General features: G+C 33.3%; 1 protein-coding gene across 2 annotated transcripts; it reads left to right on the top strand.

Moving 5' to 3' along the window:
• The first annotated feature begins 5861 nt into the window (after nucleotides 1–5861).
• On the top strand, nucleotides 5862–17820 carry dib (Cytochrome P450 302a1, mitochondrial). Of its 2 annotated transcripts, none has more exons than XM_075308249.1 (5): nucleotides 5862–6422; nucleotides 14712–14887; nucleotides 14962–15611; nucleotides 15683–15883; nucleotides 17232–17820. In XM_075308249.1, exons 1-5 carry the CDS (start codon nucleotides 6040–6042, stop codon nucleotides 17349–17351), a joined length of 1530 nt encoding a protein of 509 aa, XP_075164364.1. In that variant the 5' UTR covers nucleotides 5862–6039; the 3' UTR covers nucleotides 17352–17820. The 2 variants fall into 2 exon arrangements, with proteins under 2 accessions (XP_075164364.1, XP_075164365.1); XM_075308250.1 differs by lacking the exon at nucleotides 5862–6422 and adding an exon at nucleotides 6445–6467.
• Nucleotides 17821–23190: the final 5370 nt, after the last annotated feature.

The following is a 23190-nucleotide window of genomic DNA, read 5'->3' as shown; positions in this document are numbered from 1 at the left end:
AAAGGGAAGTACTTTAATTTGAAGCAATTTTCATAGCCGTGCGCCTTACGTGGGAGCCACCTTTGTGCAATGGCCCTCCTTGGTCATGGATTCAACCACAGCTTCGACCAAACAGCAAAATGTGTTTCTGCGGTGGGTACTGAGTGCTTCAAAGCTTCTCTGAGTACTTCACTGCAATGTGAAACGCCGTTTGAACTCGGCTATAAAAAGGAGTTCACTTGTCATTGAGCTTTAAATTGGCTGATGGCAAAAATTGCGTTCATGAACACTTCTTCTAATTTTAGCAAAAAGAAAAAAATCCATTTTTACTCTCAAGTTGCAAGTTTACGTTTTACTGGATGTTATCTTACAATGAGTTGGTAAAATATCTCTTTATCTTAAAGGCACTGTTCATTTATTGTTTTATAGAACATCAAAAGACCTCACAAATGCAAGCGACTTTTTTTATCATTACGTGACTTTTTTGTGCGACTTTTTTTTGAATATGCGACTTTTTTCCAACGGTAACACTGGTTACATCAGTTACAATAGGCTGACGTACATCATTTGATCGCCTTAGAATTTCACACTAATCAATTATATTTATATAAAGAAACAAGTAAGGAAAGTCTAAAGTCAGGCGGGGCCGATTATATTATACCTTGCACCACTTTGTAGATCCACATTTTCGACAGCATATAAAATTCGTCCAATATGTTGTGTGCTATATATAAAGGTTTATGTATATAAATTTAAATATGACCCGATCTGGACAAAATTTGTTAGAGTTCTACAAAATTTAAAGACTTTAATTTAAAGTCGGCTTATACCCTGGGGTGGAATACAATGTTTGTAAAAACAAATAAGGAAAGTCTACCCTGCACAACTTTGTAGATCTAAAATTTCGATACCATATCACATCCGTCAAATGTGTTGGGGGCTATATATAAAGGTTTGTCCCAAATACATACATTTAAATGTCACTCGATCTGGACAGAATTTGATAGACTTCTACAAAATCTATAGACTCAAAATTTAAGTCGGCTTATGCACTAGGGTGGAACACAATTTTAGTAAAAAAATATGGGAAACATTTAAATCTGAAGCAATTTTAAGGCTCGATATATATGTATTAGAAGTTTAGGAAAATTAGAGTCATTGGTACAACATTTCGACTAAACAGTGGCGATTTAACAAGGAAAATGTTGGTATTTTGACCATTTTTGTCGAAATCAGATAAACATATATATGGGAGCTATATCTAAATCTGAACCGATTTCAATCAAATTTGGCACATATGACTATATTACTAATTGTACTCCTAGTGCAAATTTCAACCAAATTGGCCCAAAACTCTAGCTTCCGTAGCCATATAAGTCCATATCGGGCGAAAAATATATATGGAAGCTATATCTAAATCTGAACCGATTTCAATCAAATTTGGTACGCATAGCTGCAATGCTAATTCTACTCCCTGTGCAAAATTTCAACCAAATTGGGTCAAAACTCTGGCTTTTAGGACCATATTAGTCCATATCGGGCGAAAGATATATATGGGAGCTATATCTAAATCTGAATAGATTTCAATCAAATTTTGCACACTTGACTATACTACTAATTGTACTCCTTGTGCAAAATTTCAACCATATTCGGCCAAAAATCTGGCTTCTGGGGCCATATAAGTCCATATCGGGCGAAAGATATATATATGGGAGCTATATCTAAATCTGAACCGATTGCAATCAAATTTTGCACACTTGACTATACGACTAAGTGTTATGTTTGTACAAAATTTCAAGCAAATTGGTATAAAATTCTGGCTGCTGGGTCCATATTAGTGCATATCGGGCGAAAGATATATATGGGAGCTATATCTAAATCTGAACCGATTTCTTCCAAAATCAATAGGGTTCTATTTTGACCCAAATTAGGAACATGTGCCAAATTTGAAGTCGATTGGACATAAATTGCGACCTAGACTTTGATCACAAAAATGTGTTCACAGACAGACGGACGGACGGACGGACAGACGGATGGTTATATCGACTCAGGGACCCACCCTGAGCATTATTGCCAAAGACACCATGCGTCTATCTCGTCTCCTTCTGGGTGTTACAAACATATGCACTAACTTATAATACCCTGTTCCACAGTGTGGCGCAGGGTATAGAAATGAACTATCTTTAACTAATTTGTATTCCATTTTTATACCCACCACCATAGAATGGTGACGGGGGTATAATAAGTTTGTCATTCCGTGTGTAACACATCGAAATATCGATTTCCGACTACATAAAGTGTATATATTCTTGATCAGGGAGAAATTCTAAGACGATATAACGATGTCCGTCTGTTCGTCTATCCGTCTGTCTGTCTGTCTGTTGTAATGACGCTACAGTCTTCAATAATGAAGCAATCGTGCTGAAATTTTGCACAAACTCGTCTTTTGTCTGCAGGCAGGTCAAGTTCGAAGATGGGCTATATCGGTCCAGGTTTTGATATAGTCCCCATATAAACCGACCTCCCGATTTGGGGTCTTGAGCTTATAGAAATCGTAGTTTTCATCCAATTTGCCTGAAATTGTAAATCTAGAGGTATTTTATAACCATAAAGAGGTGTGCCAAAAATGATGAGTATCGGTCCATGTTTTGGTATAGCCCCCATATAGACCGATTTCCCGATTTTACTTTTTGGGCTTATAGAAACCGCAGTTTTTATTCAATTTACCTGAAATTGGAAATCTAGAGGTATTGTAGGACCACAAATACGTGTGCCAAAAATTGAGTATCGGTCTATGTTTTGGTATGGTCCCCATATAAAACGACCTCCCGATTTGGGGTCTTGGGCTTATAGAAACCGTAGTTTTTATCCAATTTATCTGAAAAAGGAAATCTAGAGGTATTTTAGGACCATAAAGAGGTGTGCTGAAAATGGTGAGTATCGGTCCATATTTTGGTATAGCTCCCATATAGACCGATTTCCCGATTTTACTTCTTGGGCTTCTAGAATCCGTAGTTTTTATCCTATTTGCCTGAAATTGGAAATCTAGAGGTATTTTCGGGTTATAAAGAGGTGTGCCGAAAACGGTGAGTATCGGTCTATATTTTAGTATAGCCCCCATAAGAACGATCTCCCGGGTTTCTAGAAACCGTAGTTTTTATCTGATTTGCCTGAAATTGTAAATATTCTGGTATTTTAGGCTCACAAAAACGTGTATCGGATTAAGTTTTTATCGGTCCATTTGGTAATGTCTCCATATAGACCGACTTCACTTCTTGAGGGTGTAGAAGGCGCACTGATCATGAAAATTGCTTGAAACTCAATGTAAAATTTCCAGATTTTTCTTCTACAGATTTAAGATTTCAAATCAAGACGTTATTTTATAATTTTCTTGCATACTTACAAGAGATGTTAATGATTCCTCTAAAACTCAAAAAAAAATGGTTCTTATAAATCCAGAATCTGATATAGTTCTCATAGGTAAAATCTTTAAATTTATCTTCGGGAAGTGTCCTCAAGTCCTCAAGCAGTCCTGAAATTTCAAAGGAAACCCTAATATTTGGTTCATGGTGGTGGGTATTTAAGATTCGGCCCGGCCGAACTTAGTGCTGTATATACTTGTTTTGAGATAAGGTTTTGATAATTATTTACAGATATTCTACAATTAAATCAATTAATTAATAAAAAACTCATTGGCGCAAATCTTTACCGTATTAACCATGCCTTTGTTCATTGAGAAGTGTACGATAAATTAAAGAAAACAAGTACATACGGCCGCAAGTTCGGCCAGGCCGAATCTTATGTACCCACCACCATGGATTGCGTAGAAACTTCTACGAAAGACTGTGATTTAGTCCATACATGGTATATATTAGACAAAAAAGTTATGTATAGTTAAGTCTACAAATAATTACGAATCGATATGGACTTTTTGTACGTAGAGAGCCAGAATTGAAATATGGGGGTCGCTTATATGGGGGCTATATACAATTATGAACTTGATATGGACCAACTTTTGTGTGATTGGGGATCGATTTATCTGAGGGCCATATATAAGTATAGACCGATATGGATCTAGTTAGGCATGGTTGTTAACGACCATATACTAGCACAATGAACCAAGTTTCAACTCACTCGGATGAAATTTGCTCCTCCAAGTGGTTCCAAAACCAAATCTCGGGATCGGTTTATATGGGGCTATGTACGATTGTGGACTGATATGGACCACTTTTGGCATGGTTGTTAAATATCATATACTACCACCACGTACCAAATTTCAAGCAGATCGGATGAATTTTGCTTCTCCAAAAGGCACCGGAGGTCAAATCTGGGGATCGGTTTATATGGGAGCTATATATAATTATGGACTGATAGGAACCAATTCCTGAATGGTTGTTGGATACCATATACTAACATCACGTACCAAATTTCAACCGAATGGCAAGAATTTTGCTCTTCCAAGGGCTCTGGAGGTCAAATCTGGGGATCGGTTTATATGGGGCCTATATATAATTATGGACCGATATCGACCAATTTTTGCATGGGAGTTTGAGGCCATATATTAACACCACATACCAAATTTCAACTGAATCAGATGAATTTTGGTCTTCCAAGAGGTTCCGGAGGTCAAATCTGGTGATCGGTTTATATGGGGGCTATATATAATTATGAACCGATGTGGACCAATTTTTGCATGGTTGTTAGAGGCCATATACTAACACCATGTACCAAATTTCAGCCGGATCGGAAGAAATTTGCTTCTCTTAGCGGCCCCGCAAGCCAAATCGGGGGATCGGTTTATATGGGGGCTATATATAATTATGGACCGATGTGGACCAATTTTTGCATGGTTGTTAGAGACCATATACTGACACCATATACCAAATTTCAGCCCGATCGGATGAAATTTGCTTCTCTTAGGGGCCTCGCAAGCCAAATCGGGGGATCGGTTTATATGGGGGCTATATATAATTATGGACCGATGTGGACCAATTTTTGCACGGTTGTTAGAGACCGTATACTAACACCATGTACCAAATTTCAGCCGGATCGGATGAAATTTGCTTCTCTTAGAGGCCTCGCAAGCCAAATTTTTGGGGTCCGTTTATATGGGGGCTATACGTAAAAGTGGACCGATATGGCCCATTTGCAATACCATCCGACCTACATCAATAACAACTACTTGTGCCAAGTTTCAAGTCGATAGCTTGTTTCGTTCGGAAGTTAGCGTGATTTCAACAGACGGACGGACGGACGGACGGACGGACATGCTCAGATCGACTCAGAATTTCACCACGACCCAGAATATATATACTTTATGGGGTCTTAGAGCAATATTTCGATGTGTTACAAACGGAATGACAAAGTTAATATATCCTATGGTGGTGGGTATAAAAATGGAATTTATACCCACCATTAGTTTATACATTTTTTGAGACTTGAAATAAAGAACATTTCATTGGGCTGGGAAAATTTTCTTAAAAAATATTAGAATAAACTAAAACAAAATAAATATATTGCAATAAAATAAATTTAATATAAATATAAAAATGTTAGCTATCTAATTTTTTGATTTTCATATTTGGGCAAACAATATATTTAAATTTAACGGTCATCTGATACTTCATAGATCTGGCAACTTGTGATTTGTTTTTTCTCAGCTTATACGCCTCATTCAATAAAACCCGCATTCGAAGCTTCAAGTTTATTTTGCCAGAAGCTTTTTACTTTATTCGTTTGTTTTGATTATTTCTTTCTTGGAGGCAAGAACAAATTGTTGTTAGCTCTCTCTCGCTCTCTTTAGTTTTAGAGTAGTGGGGGTTAGTGTTATCATTACCTGTCCATTGGACTGTCTACTTTTTGTCAATCGTTTGAACATTTCTGATGTTAGTCTTTGGTAAACTTTTATATAAAACACTTCGAGGAATGGTAGTTTCGTCACTTTACGCTTTCAATTCTTCCGAACAAAACAAAGAACGAGAGTGAAAATCAAGGCATAAAAGAAAACGGGCTTTATTAATCCGTGAAAACAAAATAAAAACCAAATAACATCCGATCTTGATGAAAATGCGGGATTTGCTAAAACTTCAACACCAAGTGAAAAGAAGTTTTTCCAGCAAAAAGAATTTTGCCAAACCCTATAAAGATATTCCAGGTCCCAGAGGTTTTCTGGGGTTGGGAAATCTCTACAATTATTTACCCATTATTGGAAAATATTCTTGGTTAGAGTTACATAAAGCCGGCTATGACAAATATCAACGCTATGGACCCATTGTCAAGGAGACCATGGTTTTGGGCCAAGACATTGTTTGGCTTTACGAACCCCAAGATATAGCTACCCTATTAAATTGTAAAGATTACCCGCAGAGAAGAAGCCATTTGGCTTTGGAAAAATATCGTCTAGATCGTCCACATGTCTACCGGTCAGCAGGTTTATTGCCTACGTAAGTGTGCATCAAGCCAATCCACAACTAGCCGTCGATGATCATGTAAAGCTTTAATTGATTTTGTTTTGTTTGTTATTTATTTACTTGAGAAATCACTAGGCCATAACATTAGCAATAGTTTTGAGAACATAAACGAGGTCATATTAAATTCTTTTCAATTGCTTCAAGTAAATTTTTTTTAAATCATCATTTTCATTTTAAAAGAAATTTTTTGTCCATATTCAAAGAAAAATAGAAATTCACAAGTACTTTAGTTTAAACCATCATTCGTTTAGGAAATCTAAATTCATATGTTATGTGATATAATTTTTTCTACCCACCACTATGGGATGCGGGGTATACTTACTTTGTCATTCCGTTTTTTTTCAACGCATCGAAATACAGGTCTCAAACCCCATAAAGTATTTACAGTGAAACCTCTCAAACTTGGATACTCTGAAAAGCGGACATCGGACAAAAGTGGAAAAGTTGACGTGAGACGTTTGTTACACAAAAACAAGCAAGGAAAGTCTAAAGTCGGGCGGGGCCGACTATATTATACCCTGCACCACTTTGAAGATCTAAATTTTCGATACCATATCACATCCGTAAAATGTGTTGGGTGCTATATATAAAGGTTTGTCCCAAATACATACATTTAAATATCACTCGATTTGGACAGAATTTGATAGACTTTTACAAAATCTATAGACTCAAAATTTAAGTTGGCTAATGCACTAGGGTGGAACACAATTTTGGTAAAAAACAAATATGGGAAACATTTAAATCTGAAGCAATTTTAAGGAAACTTCGCAAAAGTTTATTTATGATTTATCGCTCGATATATATGTATTAGAAGTTTAGGAAAATTAGAGTCATTTTTTCAACTTTTCGACTAAGCAGTGGTGATTATACAAGGTTTGGTATTTTGACCATTTTTGTCCAAATAGGAAAAACATATATATGGGAGCTATATCTAAATCTGAACCGATTTCAACCACATTTGGCACGCATAGTTACAATGCTAATTCTACTCCCTGTGCAAAATTTTAACTAAATCGGAGTTAAAATTTGGCCTCTGTGGTCATATGAGTGTAAATCGGGCGAAAGCTATATATGGGAGATATGTCCAAATCTGAACCGGTTTAAACCAAATTTGGCACGCATAGTTACAATGCTAATTCTACTCCCTATGCAAAATTTCAACTAAATCGGAGCAAAAAATTGGCCTCTGTGGGCAAATGAGTGTAAATCGGGCGAAAGCTATATATGGGAGCTATATCTAAATCTGAACCGATTTGTCTGATATTTTGCAAGTTTTTCGAGACTCATAAAATATTCAGATGCACGAAATTTGAGGAAGATCGTTTGATATACACGCCAACTATGACCAGATATGTGAAAATCATAATCAATAGGGATCGTCTTTGAGCCGAAACAGGACCCTATACCAAATTTTAGGACAATCGGACTAAAACTGCGAGCTGTACTTTGCACACAAAAATACATCAACAGACAGACAGACGGACATCGCTAAATCGACTCCGAATTTAATTCTAAGCCGATCCGTATACTAAAAGGTTGGTCTATGATTACTCCTTCTTGGCGTTACATACAAATGCACAAACTTATTATACCCTGTACCACAGTAGTGGTGAAGGGTATAATTATAAAATGTCTTCAGAGCTGTACGAACAGGTATAATTTTAGAAAAATTTACTCATTATGAACCCAATTTAAGTAAACTTCTCCCATTTAAGGAAAATATAAACTATTTTATTTTTTTAGTAAAATTGTCCACTATATTTGTAACAATTTTTTTTCTTATTTTTAGAGTTAGTAAAAAATTATTCAAATAAGGAATATTTGCTTACTTTGGGCAAAATCTAACTAAAATCAATTAATCTTCATGAACTAAAATCAAGTTCAGTTGGCATTAGCGCCTCTTGAGTTTATATTTTATATTAACACATTGAAATAAACCTCTCATAACTGCACTGAACACAAAAAGCATGCCTGGTTCCAAAAATTTTGTATTACTTTAAAAATTTTGGTATTGATTCCGAGTCAAAGAAGCATAGAATACAAGTAAGGATACTTTTAAGACACAATTCTCTTTTAAATTTGGGTTTTGTGTAATTGCTTCTAGGAAGCAAATGTTAGTTTTTCACTTTTTCAGCTTTTTTCTTCATTTGCTATAAAAGTCCTTAAAAAACGAGTTAATAACAACTTTATTTTCTAAATTAAGACTCGACTTTCAGTAGAAATTATGATATGTTTCAAGTAAAAAACGTCTTTAAAATAAAGTGTTGAAAAACATGTCCTATATTTGAACGATTTTTTGTTTTGTAGTCAAGATGCAAAAAGACAACAAATTTAAAGACAATTTCATTAAATTTAAATAATTTTTCTTAATTATTAAAGTCAAGTTGACCTTAGCCCAAACTTTTTTTCTTTCATGTTATGATACTAATTTTTAATTGAAATCACTTTTTTATAAGGACAATACGACTTCGTTGAAAAGTTCATCGACTTTTGGACAAGGAAAAAATCTTTATATTAGAGAAATGCGTCTTCTATGCTAAGCAAAATTCACATTCGTATTTGAAAGACATGAAAACTTTGACCTCACGACAATATTTTTTTCAGTGTGGACACCTCTCAAAAGTGGACAAAATTTAGGGGTCGTGGCTGTCCACTTTTGCGAGGTTTCATTGTAAATGATCGTGGTGATATTCTGCGTCGATCTAGTGTTGTTCGCCGGTCTGACCATCTGTCTGTTGAAATCACACTAAATTCCGAACGAGACAAGTTATGAAGTTAAAACTTGGCACAAGTAGTTTTTATCACTGTAGATCGGATGGTTTTGTAAATGGGCCACATCGTTTCGCTTTTAGATATATTTAGTCCTTATTATAAACTAGATTTGAATTATTGAGCATTACGTCCACAAATCGGTGCACCGATTATGGGGTGTATTGATCCACATATACCCCATAGTAAGTAAAGTAGAAAGTCGGGCGGGGCCGACTATATCATACCCTAAACCACTCTTACTGAATTAGTAATCATAAGCATTTGTGGGGTAACATTGATATAGGTCTGGGAGATAACCCGCAGTTGCATATTTAAGAAAATTAAGGGGTACATGCTTATGGGTGCTTTATCTCAATCTCACTATAGCTCATAATCAGTGTTGCCAGGGAAAAGGTTCGGTTTACCCTACAAGGACAAAAAAAGTTCCCTACTTTCCCATACATTCCCAAACAATTTTCCCTACAATATTTTTCGTTAAATTTAAACAAATTTTACAAAACAAAAATGGTTCTAACTACTTTATTATCTTAAAACATGAAAATTCAAAGTATATAACCTAGAAAATAAATTTGTATTACCACCACGGTTGCCACAGTTGGTAGAATTCTACCACAAATAGTATTTTTTTTTTGTTAAATCTCTATAGAAATAAAATTTTGGAAAAAATTTCTATAAACAAATGTTTTTGAGAAAATTTTCTATAGAAATAAAATTGTGATAATAAATTCTATAGAAATAAAATTTTGAGAACAAATTCCATAAAAATAACATTTTGAGAAATTTTTTTATAGAAATAATATTTTGAAAACAATTTCTATAGAAATACAATTTTGACAAAATTTTCTATAGAAATCAAATGTTGACAAAATTTTCTACAGGAATAAAGCTTAGACAAAAATTTCTATAGAAATATTTGTTTGCTAGATTTGTGGTAATCTTCAAATTTTGTTAGATTTTTTTTGGCACAAGTGGTAACTGTTGTTACCACACATTGTTAAAGATCAAGCCTTGCCGGCTTTTAATTTCCTCTAGAGCCACCAAAATGTAAAAATGATTACAAATTGTGTTGAGTGAAAATGCCCTACATTGTGGCCCTACGTCCCTACTAGACGCTAAATATTAGAAAAAATCTACATATAGGGAATTTCCCCTACTTCTAGCAACACTGGCTGTAGTTGATATTGCACCTACGGAGTTAGTATGCCACTAATATTGAGCCCATTATGTGGTTTATGGTATAAAAAGAGAAAATCGCTCAATTAGTGTGGGTAGTAAATTTGTATAAATCGAGCAATATTCTTATGTAAGAGCTACAAAAACGTACAAATACGATCGGCTAGTACATCAAAATTTGAAATTTCAGTAACATTGGTTAATAAATAAGAGTACTATGGGCAAATTTGGGAAAATCGAGCGATGCATATATATGGAAGCTGTCTAAATCTAAATCTGAACCAATTTGCATAATATTTTGCGGGTTTGATGAATACCACAAAAGGTTACCTTGTGCAAAATTTGTGTAAGATCAGTTAAGAAATGAGGTCTCTATGGTCAAACATAAAGTTATTAGGGGCAAATTTTTCAAAATCTTGCGAAAATTTGGTCATAATAGCCTTATTTATTAACGGATCGTATTCGAATTTAGTACAAGGTAACCTGCAAAATATCATCCAAATCGGTTCAGATTTTAGATATATATATATATATATATATATATATATATATATATATATATATATATACATCGCCTGGTTTTTAACAATTTCCCCTAATAACTTTATTTTTGTCTTAGTGGCCTCAATTATTAAGCAATTTTACTCAAATTTGGCACAAGGTAATCTTCTCTTCATTACCAAACTTCATTTCATTTCATTTTATTGAGTACCTACACAACAAGATTAAAATCTTATATTTACAGTGCAGGATTATAAATGTTAAAACATCTCTGATTAATAATAAGTACAATAATTAAATTTAAAGATAAAAAGAAAATAAATTAAAATTAAAATAAATAAAAATAAAAATTGTATTAATAATAATAGAAAAAATATATATATATATATATAGAAATTACTTTTAATATTCAATTGCATTGTATTATTGATGATTGAAATTGAAATTGTGATACTATATTACATCTACAAGCAAATTTTTAATGATAAATATTCTAATTTTGAAATAAATTTTGAATACTCTTCTTAAAAGATGATGCGTTGCTGATGCATTGTATATCGGGTGGTAGAGTGTTCCAGAGACGTATTGTGCCAATAAAGAACTGCCATTCGGATACAAGACTTGTCTTATATTGCTATTTCTATCAGATCTGGTAAACCGAATTTTATCATAGAGATAGCTGGGTTTCCGTTTGTAAATCAATTTATGTAGAAATACTAACGACTTGACATTAAGCAGGGTATTAAAACTAAAGCCAAAGAGGGAGTTTGTAACATGCTAAACATGATCGGTCCTGCGTAACCCATACACATAACGAACTATACTATTGAATGCCACGTTAAGTCTATTTTTGCTCACGGAGTCACAATTCGCGAAGAGTTCAGATCCGTAAATTAAACCCGGTAACAAAAGACTTTCCGCCAGGAGAAGTCGAATATTGACTGGTGTGTAGGAATGAGTAACCCATAAAGCACACAGTTTTGCATATGTTTGTCCAACGGCTGTGTTTACATGACTTGACCAATTCAATGTGCTATTGAATACTACTCCAAGATTCTTAGCACTAGTGACTACATCGATTTTTTGACCATTCAACCTAATGTCAGCATTGGACAAAGAGAACCTTATATTCTTGTGTATAATCAAACCTTTAGACTTTTGTGGATTTAGTAGCAGACCATTAGCTGTTGCCCATCGAAACACACGATCAAGGTCGTGGTTAAGTTTCCCCAAACACTCACTAGTATCACCTACCGGACTACTTAAAAAGATTTGTATGTAGTCTGCATACATAAGTATCTGACTATGGACTATTTCTAGAGGGAGGTCATTTGCGTACATGCAAAATAATAGAGGTCCAATTATAGAACCCAGTGGAACCCCTTTCGTAACTGGTAATGGCAATGAAAAAGTATCTCTGGTGTAAACCGTATGTAACCGATTGTTAAGATAGGAAGTTATGAGAGAGGTAGCAGTAGGTGAGAAATTGAAAAATCTTTTAAGTTTTAGACATAACATTTTGTGATCAACAGTATCGAAAGCCTTTGAGTGATCTAAGAGTGCAAGAAAACTAACATGGTTCTCATCAATATTTCTCCTAATTGACTCCGATACTTCGATCAGTGCACTCACACAACTATGATCTCTGCGGAAACCAGACTGCCTTTCAGATAACAAGTTACCGCGAAGAAGATAATCATATATCTGCTTATGTAAAATCTTTTCGAACACTTTAGAAACATAACACAAAATAGCAATGGGTCGTGACTCTGAATTAGATTTCGGTATCGGAATAATCTTTGCATGCTTCCATATCGTGGGATAAGTACTGGAGGTCAGAATTGTGTTAAATAAGTAGGTGAAAAGAGGTATAAGTTGAGGGAGCAGTATTCGTATAAACCTGGGGTCCATTTCATCCAGGCCAATAGCATTCGACTTAACCATGAAAAAACTCTCTATGACCTCATCTTGGGTAACGCACCTGAACTCGAAATCGTTCCTCTCAGATAAGTTTCCTCCTATGCCGTCATCCGTGTCATAGAAGGATGTGTTCGTCGGAGGGGCAGGGATATTAGTAAACATCTCGTTCAAGTCATTTGGATCACCTTGATAACCGCCCGATGACCTAGACTTCCCAACGATAATATCATGTATAATTCTCCATTTTTCCCTGGAATCTACAGCAGAATTGAAACGCTTAGAGTAATATTCAGTCTTCGCCGCATTGATATTTCTGTTCGCTATTCTCCGCGCCGATCGATACTCCTCTAGAAGATGTGGTAATCTAAAGCGCTTCCATCGTGAGTATGCAATATCCCTTTCCCTAATAGCAGTCTTAATCGTGTCGTTAAACCATGGTTTAGTACCTGATTTCACTTTGATCCTCTTAATAGGCACAGTTGCGTTATATAGATCACATATAGCATTTCGCAAAAAATCGAATTGCTGGTCAACAGATATGAGTCCATACATGTCATGCCAATCTATTTGTCCAAACATATCCTGCAGTCCAATATGATTCAAATTACGAAAATCAAGGTACGTGTATTCGATCTGATCCTTCTGTAATTGAAGATTATAAGACAGGAATATAAGGTCGTGTTTCGAGAAACAAGGAGCCGAAATCTGGTCGTATAGGAGGACGTCAGACAAATTATTTACAAAGCACAAGTCCAGTCTAAAGCGCATCGTGGGATCCCCCAATGATTTTTTCTCCCTTCCGATGCAGTACTTTTGGACAAGTCCACAAACATTTCTTCTAAAGCGCATCTTGGTATCCCCCAATAATTTTTTTCTACTTCCGATGCAGTCCTTTTGGACAAGTATTAGAAAGTACGCAATTACGCTATTTTAAGTGTAAATTTAAGTTTTAGACAATTAAATTTCACAAAAAAAAATAGAAAATTAATAAAAAATTAAAAAAATAATAATAAAAAAAATTAAATTCCAGCCCTTCTGGGATTTGAACCTGTGCGCAATATCTTATTTGTCGAAATCGGGCGATACATAACATATGTATGGGGGCTATATCTAATTTTGATCCGTTTTTCCAAATTCAACAGCGTTCGTTCTTTTATTAAGAAAACACGTTGTACCAAATTTCATGATAATCGGTTAATAATTGCAACCGGAATCCTGCGAACAACAAAAACACAGACAGACGGAATTAGAATTAGTTATCGAAGAATGTGTTTTGGATGGTTAATATTTATTTAATCTTTCCCAGCAAAAACAGCGTCGCGAAAAAAGTAATGAAAATGTCCTTTTTGGATCCGGAAGTGGTGCAAAATTGACGCAGAAGCGACGAATTTAGCATGGACTTGTCATAGGACGGAAGTCCTCCATTTCAACAGCCGTTGCACTGAATTTGCATCACTTCTATAAGTGTTATCCGAATTCAATGTTAATTAAACGTATGAAAAAAACATGTTATAAAAAATTAAAATTAAAAAAGAACTTCCTGGGTAGTTAAAATAAAGAACATCATTGGGAGTGCATCTTCTGGAAGTGCTTTTAAAGTTGTGTCTTTGGAAGAACTTCCAAATTTTTTTTCTGGGTTATTAATAAAATTACATCAAGTTCTGGGGATAAGACACTTTCTTAATAACCCAGCAAAAAAATTTGGAAGTTCTTCCAAAGGTGAAATTGGTTCTTTGGCTACTTTGATTAAATGACTAAATCAATGATTAAATTTAAAATGATGATTAAATTTAATAATAATAATAATAAATCTTTATATTTACATGATAAATTAATAAAATGTTATTATTTTCTATTTTCTGTTTTTTATTTATTTTATATCTATTTTCTGTATAGAAACGGTGCAGAATGGTGGCGCTTAAGATCAGAACTGCAAAAGGAAATTAGTGCACCGAAAAGTGTTCGTAGCTTCTTAATGGCAGTGGACAAAGTTACCAAAGAGTTTCTTAGGTTTTTACCAAAATCTCAGGATATGGATATTTTACCTCATCTGGCTCGTTTGAATTTGGAATGTATGTATGTGAAATTTTAATTTAAAATTGAAAATTTTCCAGTAACCCTCAATATATGCACCACCACATTCCAGTAACATGTTTGGTGACTTTTGGGGAACGACTGTATTCTTTCTCGCCCGAGGAACTGGATGAGAAATCACGGTCTTCCAAACTAATTAGAGCTGCAGAAACAACCAACAGTAACATTCTACCCACCGATCAAGGTCTGGGTCTGTGGCGACACTATGAAACGGGGCCCTATAAAAAGCTACGTAAAGCCCAGGAATATATGGAAAGTGTGGCCGTAGATTTAGTTTCTTCAAAATTGGTATTTTTCAAAGACGAAGAGGAATCCATAGAAGAAGACCCCGATAATCTTTGGTCTCTAAGGAGAAATTCCTTAGTGGAAGAGTATATGAAAAATCCCAATTTAGATTTATTCGATGTAGTAGGTATGGCAGCTGATCTTCTATTGGCTGGAATAGATACCACATCTTATACGACAGCCTTTGCTCTATACCATATATCAAGGCATTCGGAGGTACAAAGACGGATTTATGAAGAAGCCTTAACGGTATTGCCTTCCAAAGACTCCCCACTATTGGCTGATAGCCTAAAGTCGGGTATACCATATACAAGAGCCACTCTCAAAGAGGTGTTTCGTTTAAATCCCATTTCGGTGGGTGTAGGTCGAATATTAACCAAGAATTTGATATTTAGTGGTTATCATGTGCCAAAGAATGTAAGTTTTTTTTTTTTTTGAATCAAAAAAAAAAATTTTTGTGAATTTATATTAATTCCGTGTAATTTTAGACCGTTGTGGTAACACAAAATATGGTTGCTTGCCGTTTGGAGAAAAACTTCCAAGATCCATTTACATTCAATCCCGACCGATGGCTCGGCAATGCCAAAGGATGCATAAACCCATATTTGGTTCTACCTTTTGGCCATGGCATGAGGTCCTGTATAGCCCGACGCCTTGCCGAGCAAAATATTCTAACGTTTCTATTAAGGGTGAGTTGCAATTTGATCTCGATGAACATGTACACCACAAATCGATATACCCACCACGTCATAGATAGATGGATGGATGGATATCTATATACGAATTTTAAGCAAAACCATCGTGTCCAAATTTGAGAGGTTTCACTGTTGTATGTTGTATTGAGTTTTGTATTAAATAACGAAATATTTCATACTATTAATGAACATGGTCATTGTAGAAATGAAAAAATTCGTTGTAACAATGGAATATTTTCGTTACCTCAATTGAAAGTGAGAGGCTAATTTATTCTAGAGTTGCTATTCATATCAAAGAAGCGATATCTTTAGCTCGGAATCAATAAGGGAATGTCAAAATCAATAATTCAACTTTGTATGCACGGGTCCACAGAAAAAAATATACTGTTTTATCTGGAAAATTAACTACTTCGCGCAAAAATTGAAGTGAATTGTATTCCATTGTTTTAGATTTCCCTAAACTACCGAGTATTCACTAAAATTTTTGAATTTTTTACGAACCTTTTGCGAAATTTATCATTCTCATAAAAGCAAAAATGAACTAAAATTAAAAAAAAAAAAAAACATTAGCGCCAAATCATTACCTCACACAACAAAATAATTTTTTGATTTAACCACGAAATTAATTGATCCAATTAATTTTTAATTGAAATATCTTCAATCACAGAAATGATAGTATCGATCACTGAATTCAATTAAAAAATTAATTGATACAATTAATTATTGTGATTGATTTTTGTTTTAATTAAATAAATTGTTGAATCAATTATATTTTTAATAGAAAATTTTTGAAAATTCAATTAAGACTTTAATTGGAAATATTTTGGTGATTTTGTTTTTCTGTGCATATTAACTACATCGTAATCCGATCTTAATCACAAAATAAAATTTCACGAAAATTTTTCCAAAGTCTTCATTGAGTTTTAAAAAATATTCAATTAAAAATCTAATTGATTCAACAAATATTTTTAATTGAAACAAAAATTAATACCATCAATTATTTTTTAATTGGATCAATTAATTGTTTAATTACCTTACAATTGATTTTTTAATTGATACTATCATTTCTATGATTGAAGAAATTTCAATTCTAAAATTAATAAATTTCGTGATTGAATCAGAAAAAAAATATTTTGTGTGATATTTTTGTGAATTTCATGAATATTTTCGTTGCTTTTTATAAAACTGATCTGGTTGGAATTTATAGCCTTATTTAGTTTATAAAATTTTTGAGACAAACTTAGAATAAAGACAATTTTATTAAAGAAAATTTTATATAAATAAAAATAAGTTAATTGCGTTTTTTTTTTGTTTTAAATTAAAAATTTTTTTATGATCTTAGCTCATACGCAATTACGAAATTGAATGGAAAGGTGACAATGAAGACATGGATGTCATCACACTATTGATCAATAAACCCAGCCAACCAGTGACCATAGAAATGAAGGAACGTTTTCAATGAATCTCCGGATGCTTCTCATTGGAATTTCAAATAATATTCGATGTCGAAATGTCGACAACGAAAACCCCCCAAAACCAATAAAACACACCAAAGTTGTATGAAGATGATGTCGGTTCTTTATTTGTGTTTTGTTGTTGTTGTTTTTGTTTTGCATGTGTTTTATATGGAAAAATTTGACTTATGACGTATAACAGAAAACAAATTATATATTTTAAAGTTAAAATGTATGCCTAAAAGACATGAACAAGGGAAATGCAAATTTATGTGATTTATTCGTGTTTTTACTTACAAACAAAAAAATTGTGAAATATTTGTATTTTTTAAGATAAAATGACAGAAACCTAAATCGCATTTATATGTACATAGATTAAATAAATATAATTTTTTTTATATAAATAAATCTAGAATCAATTTAAACAAAATTCATTATACAAATAGATAAAATTCCAATAAATTTCATTGACAAATACGAGTACTAGATTTTTTAACAAATCATTTTTTAATATAATTTTATATTGTTGGGTGAGTATGTGTGAACAATTTGTTTTGTATATGTATTTATTTTGAGATATAAAATGAAAATGTACTAGAAGGCATTTTTGGGTGTGGGAGTGTATATGTGTTTTGAATAAGAGGAAAGTGTTGGTAGAGTGGAATACTATTTAAAAAAATATATACGAGTCACCCTATAAGTTGGGCATTGACTTTACATTAATTTCGACCATAGAAATGGATACTAAGTTCATGTTTTATTGATAAAATCGTTACATTTTCAATGTTATTTTTTTAAGTTATAGAAATTTAAATGTATTTTCATTTATTTTAATAATAATAATAAAATAGAGTTAAATTGGCTAATGCCCTAGAGGATTAACCTTTTTATGAGAGTATTGGGAACACGGTTGGTAGAATTCTATCTAAAATGTTAGATTTTTTACTGGTTGGTAGTTTCGTAGAATTCTAGATGTTTTGGTAGTTTTTGCAAAACATTCCAAACACTCCAACTAAGAGGTACATCAATTTTCGTTAAAAATAAAAAGGTTGACAAAATTTTCAATAGAAATAAAAATGTTTACCAAATTTTTTTATAGAAAAAAAAATTGACAAAATTTTCTATAGAAAACAAATTTACAAAATTTTTTAAAATATTCCTCTTCATCTAAGAGGCACTTCAATTTTTGTTTTAAATACAATTTTGACAAAATTTTCTATAGAATTATTTTTATACCCTCCGCCATAGAATGGGGGTATATTAACTTTGTCATTCCGTTTGTAACACATCGAAATTTTGTCTAAGACCCCAGCAAAAAAATTTGGAAGTTCTTCCAAGGGCACAACTTTAAAAGCACTTCCAGAAGATGCACTCCCAATGATGTTCTTTATTTTAACTACTCAGGAAGTTCTTTTAATTCAAATTTTTATAACTTGGATTTTTCATACTTTTAATGCGTAATTTTAACTTTTTTGTGCATTTTTGAATATATTTGAGGTCAAACGTTTCCGACAAACGTTAGAAACCATTAAAAATTATAAATAATTATAAAAAATCATAAAAATTATTTATTTGACAAAATATCACAGAATTTTTTATTTACATCCAAAACATTGAATTCGGATCACATCTAAAGAAGTGATGCAAATTCAGTGCAACTGCTGTTGAAAGGGAGGACTTCCGTCCTATGACAAGCCCATGTTAAATTCATCGCTTCTGCGTCAATTTTGCACCAATTCCGGATCCAAAAAGAACATTTTCATTACTTTTTTGGCGACGCTTTTTTTGCTGGGTATATATATTCTGAGTCGTGGTGAAATTCTGAGTTGATCTAAGCATGTCCGTCCGTCCGTTCGCCCGTCCGTCGGTTCGTCGTCTGTTGAAATCACGCTAACTTCCGAACGAAACAAGCTATCGACTTGAAACTTGGCACAAGTAGTTGTTATTGATGTAGGTCGGATGGTATTGCAAATGGGCCATATCGGTCTACTTTTACGTATAGCGCCCATATAAAGGGACCCTCAGATTTGGATTGTGGAGCCTCTAACAGAAGCATATTTCATCCGATCCGGCTGAAATTTGATACATGGTGTTGGTATATGGTCTCTAACAACCATGCAAAAATCGGTCCATAATTATATATAGCCCCCATATAAACCGATCCCCAGATTTGGCTTGCGGAGCCTCAAAGAGAAGCAAATTTCATCCGATCCGGCTGAAATTTTGTACATGGTGTTGGTATATGGTCTCTAACAACCATGCAAAAATTGGTCAACATCGGTCCATAATTACCCAGCAAAAAAATGTGGAAGTTCTTCTCAAAGCACAACTTTAAAAGCACTTCCAGAAATGTTCTCCCAAAGAAGTTCTTTATTTTAACTGCACAGGGAGTTCATTTGAGTCAATTTTTTAAAACTCGCTTTTTTCATATTTTTAATGGGAAATTTAAATTTTTTATTTCAAATTGGTTAAAAACAGACCAAGAATTTATAAAATGATACAAATTACTTAAATTTTACCAAAAAAAAAAATGTTAAATCCATTCTCGAAAACTTGCGAGTTTTTGAAAATACTTGATGTCAAACATTTCAGACAAACGTTAGAATGCATTAAAAATCATAAAAAAATTAAAATTTATTTATTTGTCAAAATATCGCAAAATTTCTTAATTCACATCCAAAACACTAAATTCGCATAACACCTTAAGAAGTGATGCAAATTCAGTGCAACGGCTGTTGAAATGGTGGACATCCGTCCTATGACAAGCCCATGTTAAATTCATCGCTTCTGCGCCAATTTTGCGCCACTTCAGGATCCAAAAAGAACATTTTCACTACTTTTTTGGCGACGCTTTTTTTGCTGGGTATATATAGCCCCCATATAAACCGTTCTCCAGATTTGACCTCCGGAGCGTCTTGGAGGAGCAAAATTCATCCGATCCGGTTCAAATGTGGAATGTGGCCGCTAACAACCATACCAAAATTGGTCCTTATTGGTCTATAGTTATATATAGCCGATCTCCAATCACACAAAAATTGGTTCATATCGGTTCATAATCATGGTTACTCGAGCCAAAAATAATCTACCAAAATTTTATTTCTATATAAAATTTTGTCAAAATTTTATTTCTATAGAAAATTTTGTTAAAATTTTATTTCTATAGAAAATTTTGTTAAAATTTTATTTCTGTAGAAAATTTTGTCAAAATTTTATTTCTAATGAAAATTTTGTCAACATTTTATTTCTATAAAATTTTTTTTGAAAATTTTATTTCTATAGAAAATTTTGTTAAAATTTTATTTCTATAGAAAATTTTGTCAAAATTGTATGTCTATAGAAAATTTTGTCAAACTGAATTATATACGTATTTGATCGATCTTTTTTGATTTAATATATACCACGTATGGATTTACATACAATTTAGTAGACGGTGTTAGGAGGTTTTAAGACACCTTGCCATCGGCAAGTGTTACCGCAACATAAGTAATTCGCAATCCATGGTGGAGGGTACATAAGCTTCGGCCTGGCCGAACTTACGGCCGTATATACTTGTTTTTTTTTTACCAAAAAAAAACAAGTAAGGAAAGTCTAAAGTCGGGCGGGGCCGACTATATTATACCCTGCACCACTTTATAGATCTAAATATCGATACCATATCACATCCGTCAAATGTGTTGGGGGCTATATATAAAGGTTTGTCCCAAATACATACATTTAAATATCACTCGATCTGGACAGAATTTGATAGACTTCTACAAAATCTATGGACTCAAAATTTAAGTCGGCTAATGCACTAGGGAGGAACACAATGTTAGTAAAAATATATGGGAAACATTTAAATCTGAAGCAATTTTAAGGAAACTTCGCAAAAGTTTATTTATGATTTATCGCTCGATATATATGTATTAGAAGTTTAGGAAAATTAGATTCATTTTTACAACTTTTCGACTAAGCAGTGGCGATTTTACAAGGAAAATGTTGGTATTTTGACAATTTTTGTCGAAATTAGAAAAACATATATATGGGAGCTATATCTAAATCTGAACCGATTTCAACCAAATTTGGCACGCATAGCTACAATGCTAATTCTACTCCCTGTGCAAAATTTCAACTAAATCGGAGCAAAAAATTGGCATCTATGGTCATATGAGTGTAAATCGGGCGAACGATATATATGGGAGCTATATCTAAATCTGAACCGATTTCCACCAAATTTTGCACGCATAGCTACTATGGCAATTCTACTCCCTGTGCAAAATTTAAACTAAATCGGAGCAAAAATTGGCCTCTGTGGTCATATGAGTGTAAATCGGGTGAAAGATATATATGGGAGCTATATCTAAATCTTAATCGATTTCAACCAAATTTGGCACGCGCAGCTACAATGCTAAATCTACTCCCTGTGCAAAATTTCAACCAAATTGGGCCAAAACTCTGGCTTTTAGGACCATATTAGTCCATACCGGGCGAAAGATATATATGGGAGCTATATCTAAATCTGAACCGATTTCAATCAAATTTTGCACACTTTACTATACGACTAAGTGTTATGTTTGTACAAAATTTCAAGCAAATCGGTATAAAACTCTGGCTGCTGGGACCATATTAGTGCATATCGGGCGAAAGATATATATGGGAGCTATATCTAAATCGGAACCGATTTCTTCCAAAATCAATAGGGTTATATTCTGACCCAAATTAGGAACATGTGCCAAATTTGAAGGCGATTGGACTTAAATTGCGACCTAGACCTAGAAAATGTGTTCACAGACAGACGGACATGGTCGACTCAGGGACCCACCCTGAACATTATTGCCAAAGACACCATGTGTCTATCTCGTCTCCTTCTGGGTGTTACAAACATATGCACTAACTTATAATACCCTGTTCCACAGTGTGGCGCAGGGTATAAAAATTGACAACATTTGCTATAGAAATTAAATTTTGAGAAAATCTTCTATAGAAATTAAATTTTGAAAAATCTTCTAGAGAAATAAAATTTTGACAAAATTTTCTATAGAAATAAAATTTTCTGATTATTAATTTTAAAAGTTGCGTCAACAATACTCAAAATTACGTAATACAATTTTGCCAAAATTTTCTATAGAAATAAAAATTTTTCAAAATTTTCTATGAATTCAATATCTTTAAAAAATTTAATTTTCATACCCAAAAAAATGTCTCTGGCTTGAGGGGTGATTTATTCATGAGAAGAAAAAACATTTTTTTGATTCTAACCACAAAAGTTTGACGAAGGACTTTTAAAGTCCTTCGTAAGATTTTTTAAAATTTGGTAGATTTGTGGTAAAATTTTTTTAACAGTTTGGAAGATTATTTTTGGCATGAGCGTTAACCGTGATTGGGAACCAAAATTACAAGCACAAATTATCAATAGAGATAGGTATTTTCGTAGAAAATAACTTGGTTGAAATCAAATTCTCAATTCAAAATGATTCCTTTCTTTAAAATAGAATTAAAAATAGAATTATGTTAATAACAGTGATATTTTGTTATTGTCACCTATGAGACATGAACTTAGTACCTACCTATAACTGTGAAATGTACTCAAAGGATTTCTAAATATTGTATTTTGGAGCGATATATTGGGGAGAACTATAAATATATATATACTCGTAATGTTAATAATGTTCCTCTTTCTTGGTTATTATTTGTTTTTAATTACTTAATATCTACTTAAATCTCTTGTTCGTTTATATCTTTCTTCATTTATTCATTTTTGTTTCTTCTCCTTCCATTACATTTAAATTAACGTTAAATTATTTGCTTTACTTAACATTCACATTTTATTTCCATTTCTAGTTTATTAATTTATTATTGTTAATCTAT

This window comes from Haematobia irritans, chromosome 4 (assembly GCF_050003625.1).
Source record: "Haematobia irritans isolate KBUSLIRL chromosome 4, ASM5000362v1, whole genome shotgun sequence".
In the NCBI taxonomy this organism is placed as follows: domain Eukaryota; kingdom Metazoa; phylum Arthropoda; class Insecta; order Diptera; family Muscidae; genus Haematobia; species Haematobia irritans.
Note: the sequence above shows the minus strand (reverse complement) of the source record. Positions and strands in the feature narration are given on the sequence as shown.

Bases quoted from the DNA above. Each gene is read 5' to 3' on its own strand.
- dib (XM_075308249.1), top strand. From the start codon at position 6,040: ATGAAAATGCGGGATTTGCTAAAACTTCAACACCAAGTGAAAAGAAGT. The intron at 14,888-14,961 runs GTATGTATGTGA...ACCACATTCCAG, and splicing joins GGCTCGTTTGAATTTGGAAT to TAACATGTTTGGTGACTTTT. The intron at 15,612-15,682 runs GTAAGTTTTTTT...GTGTAATTTTAG, and splicing joins GTTATCATGTGCCAAAGAAT to ACCGTTGTGGTAACACAAAA.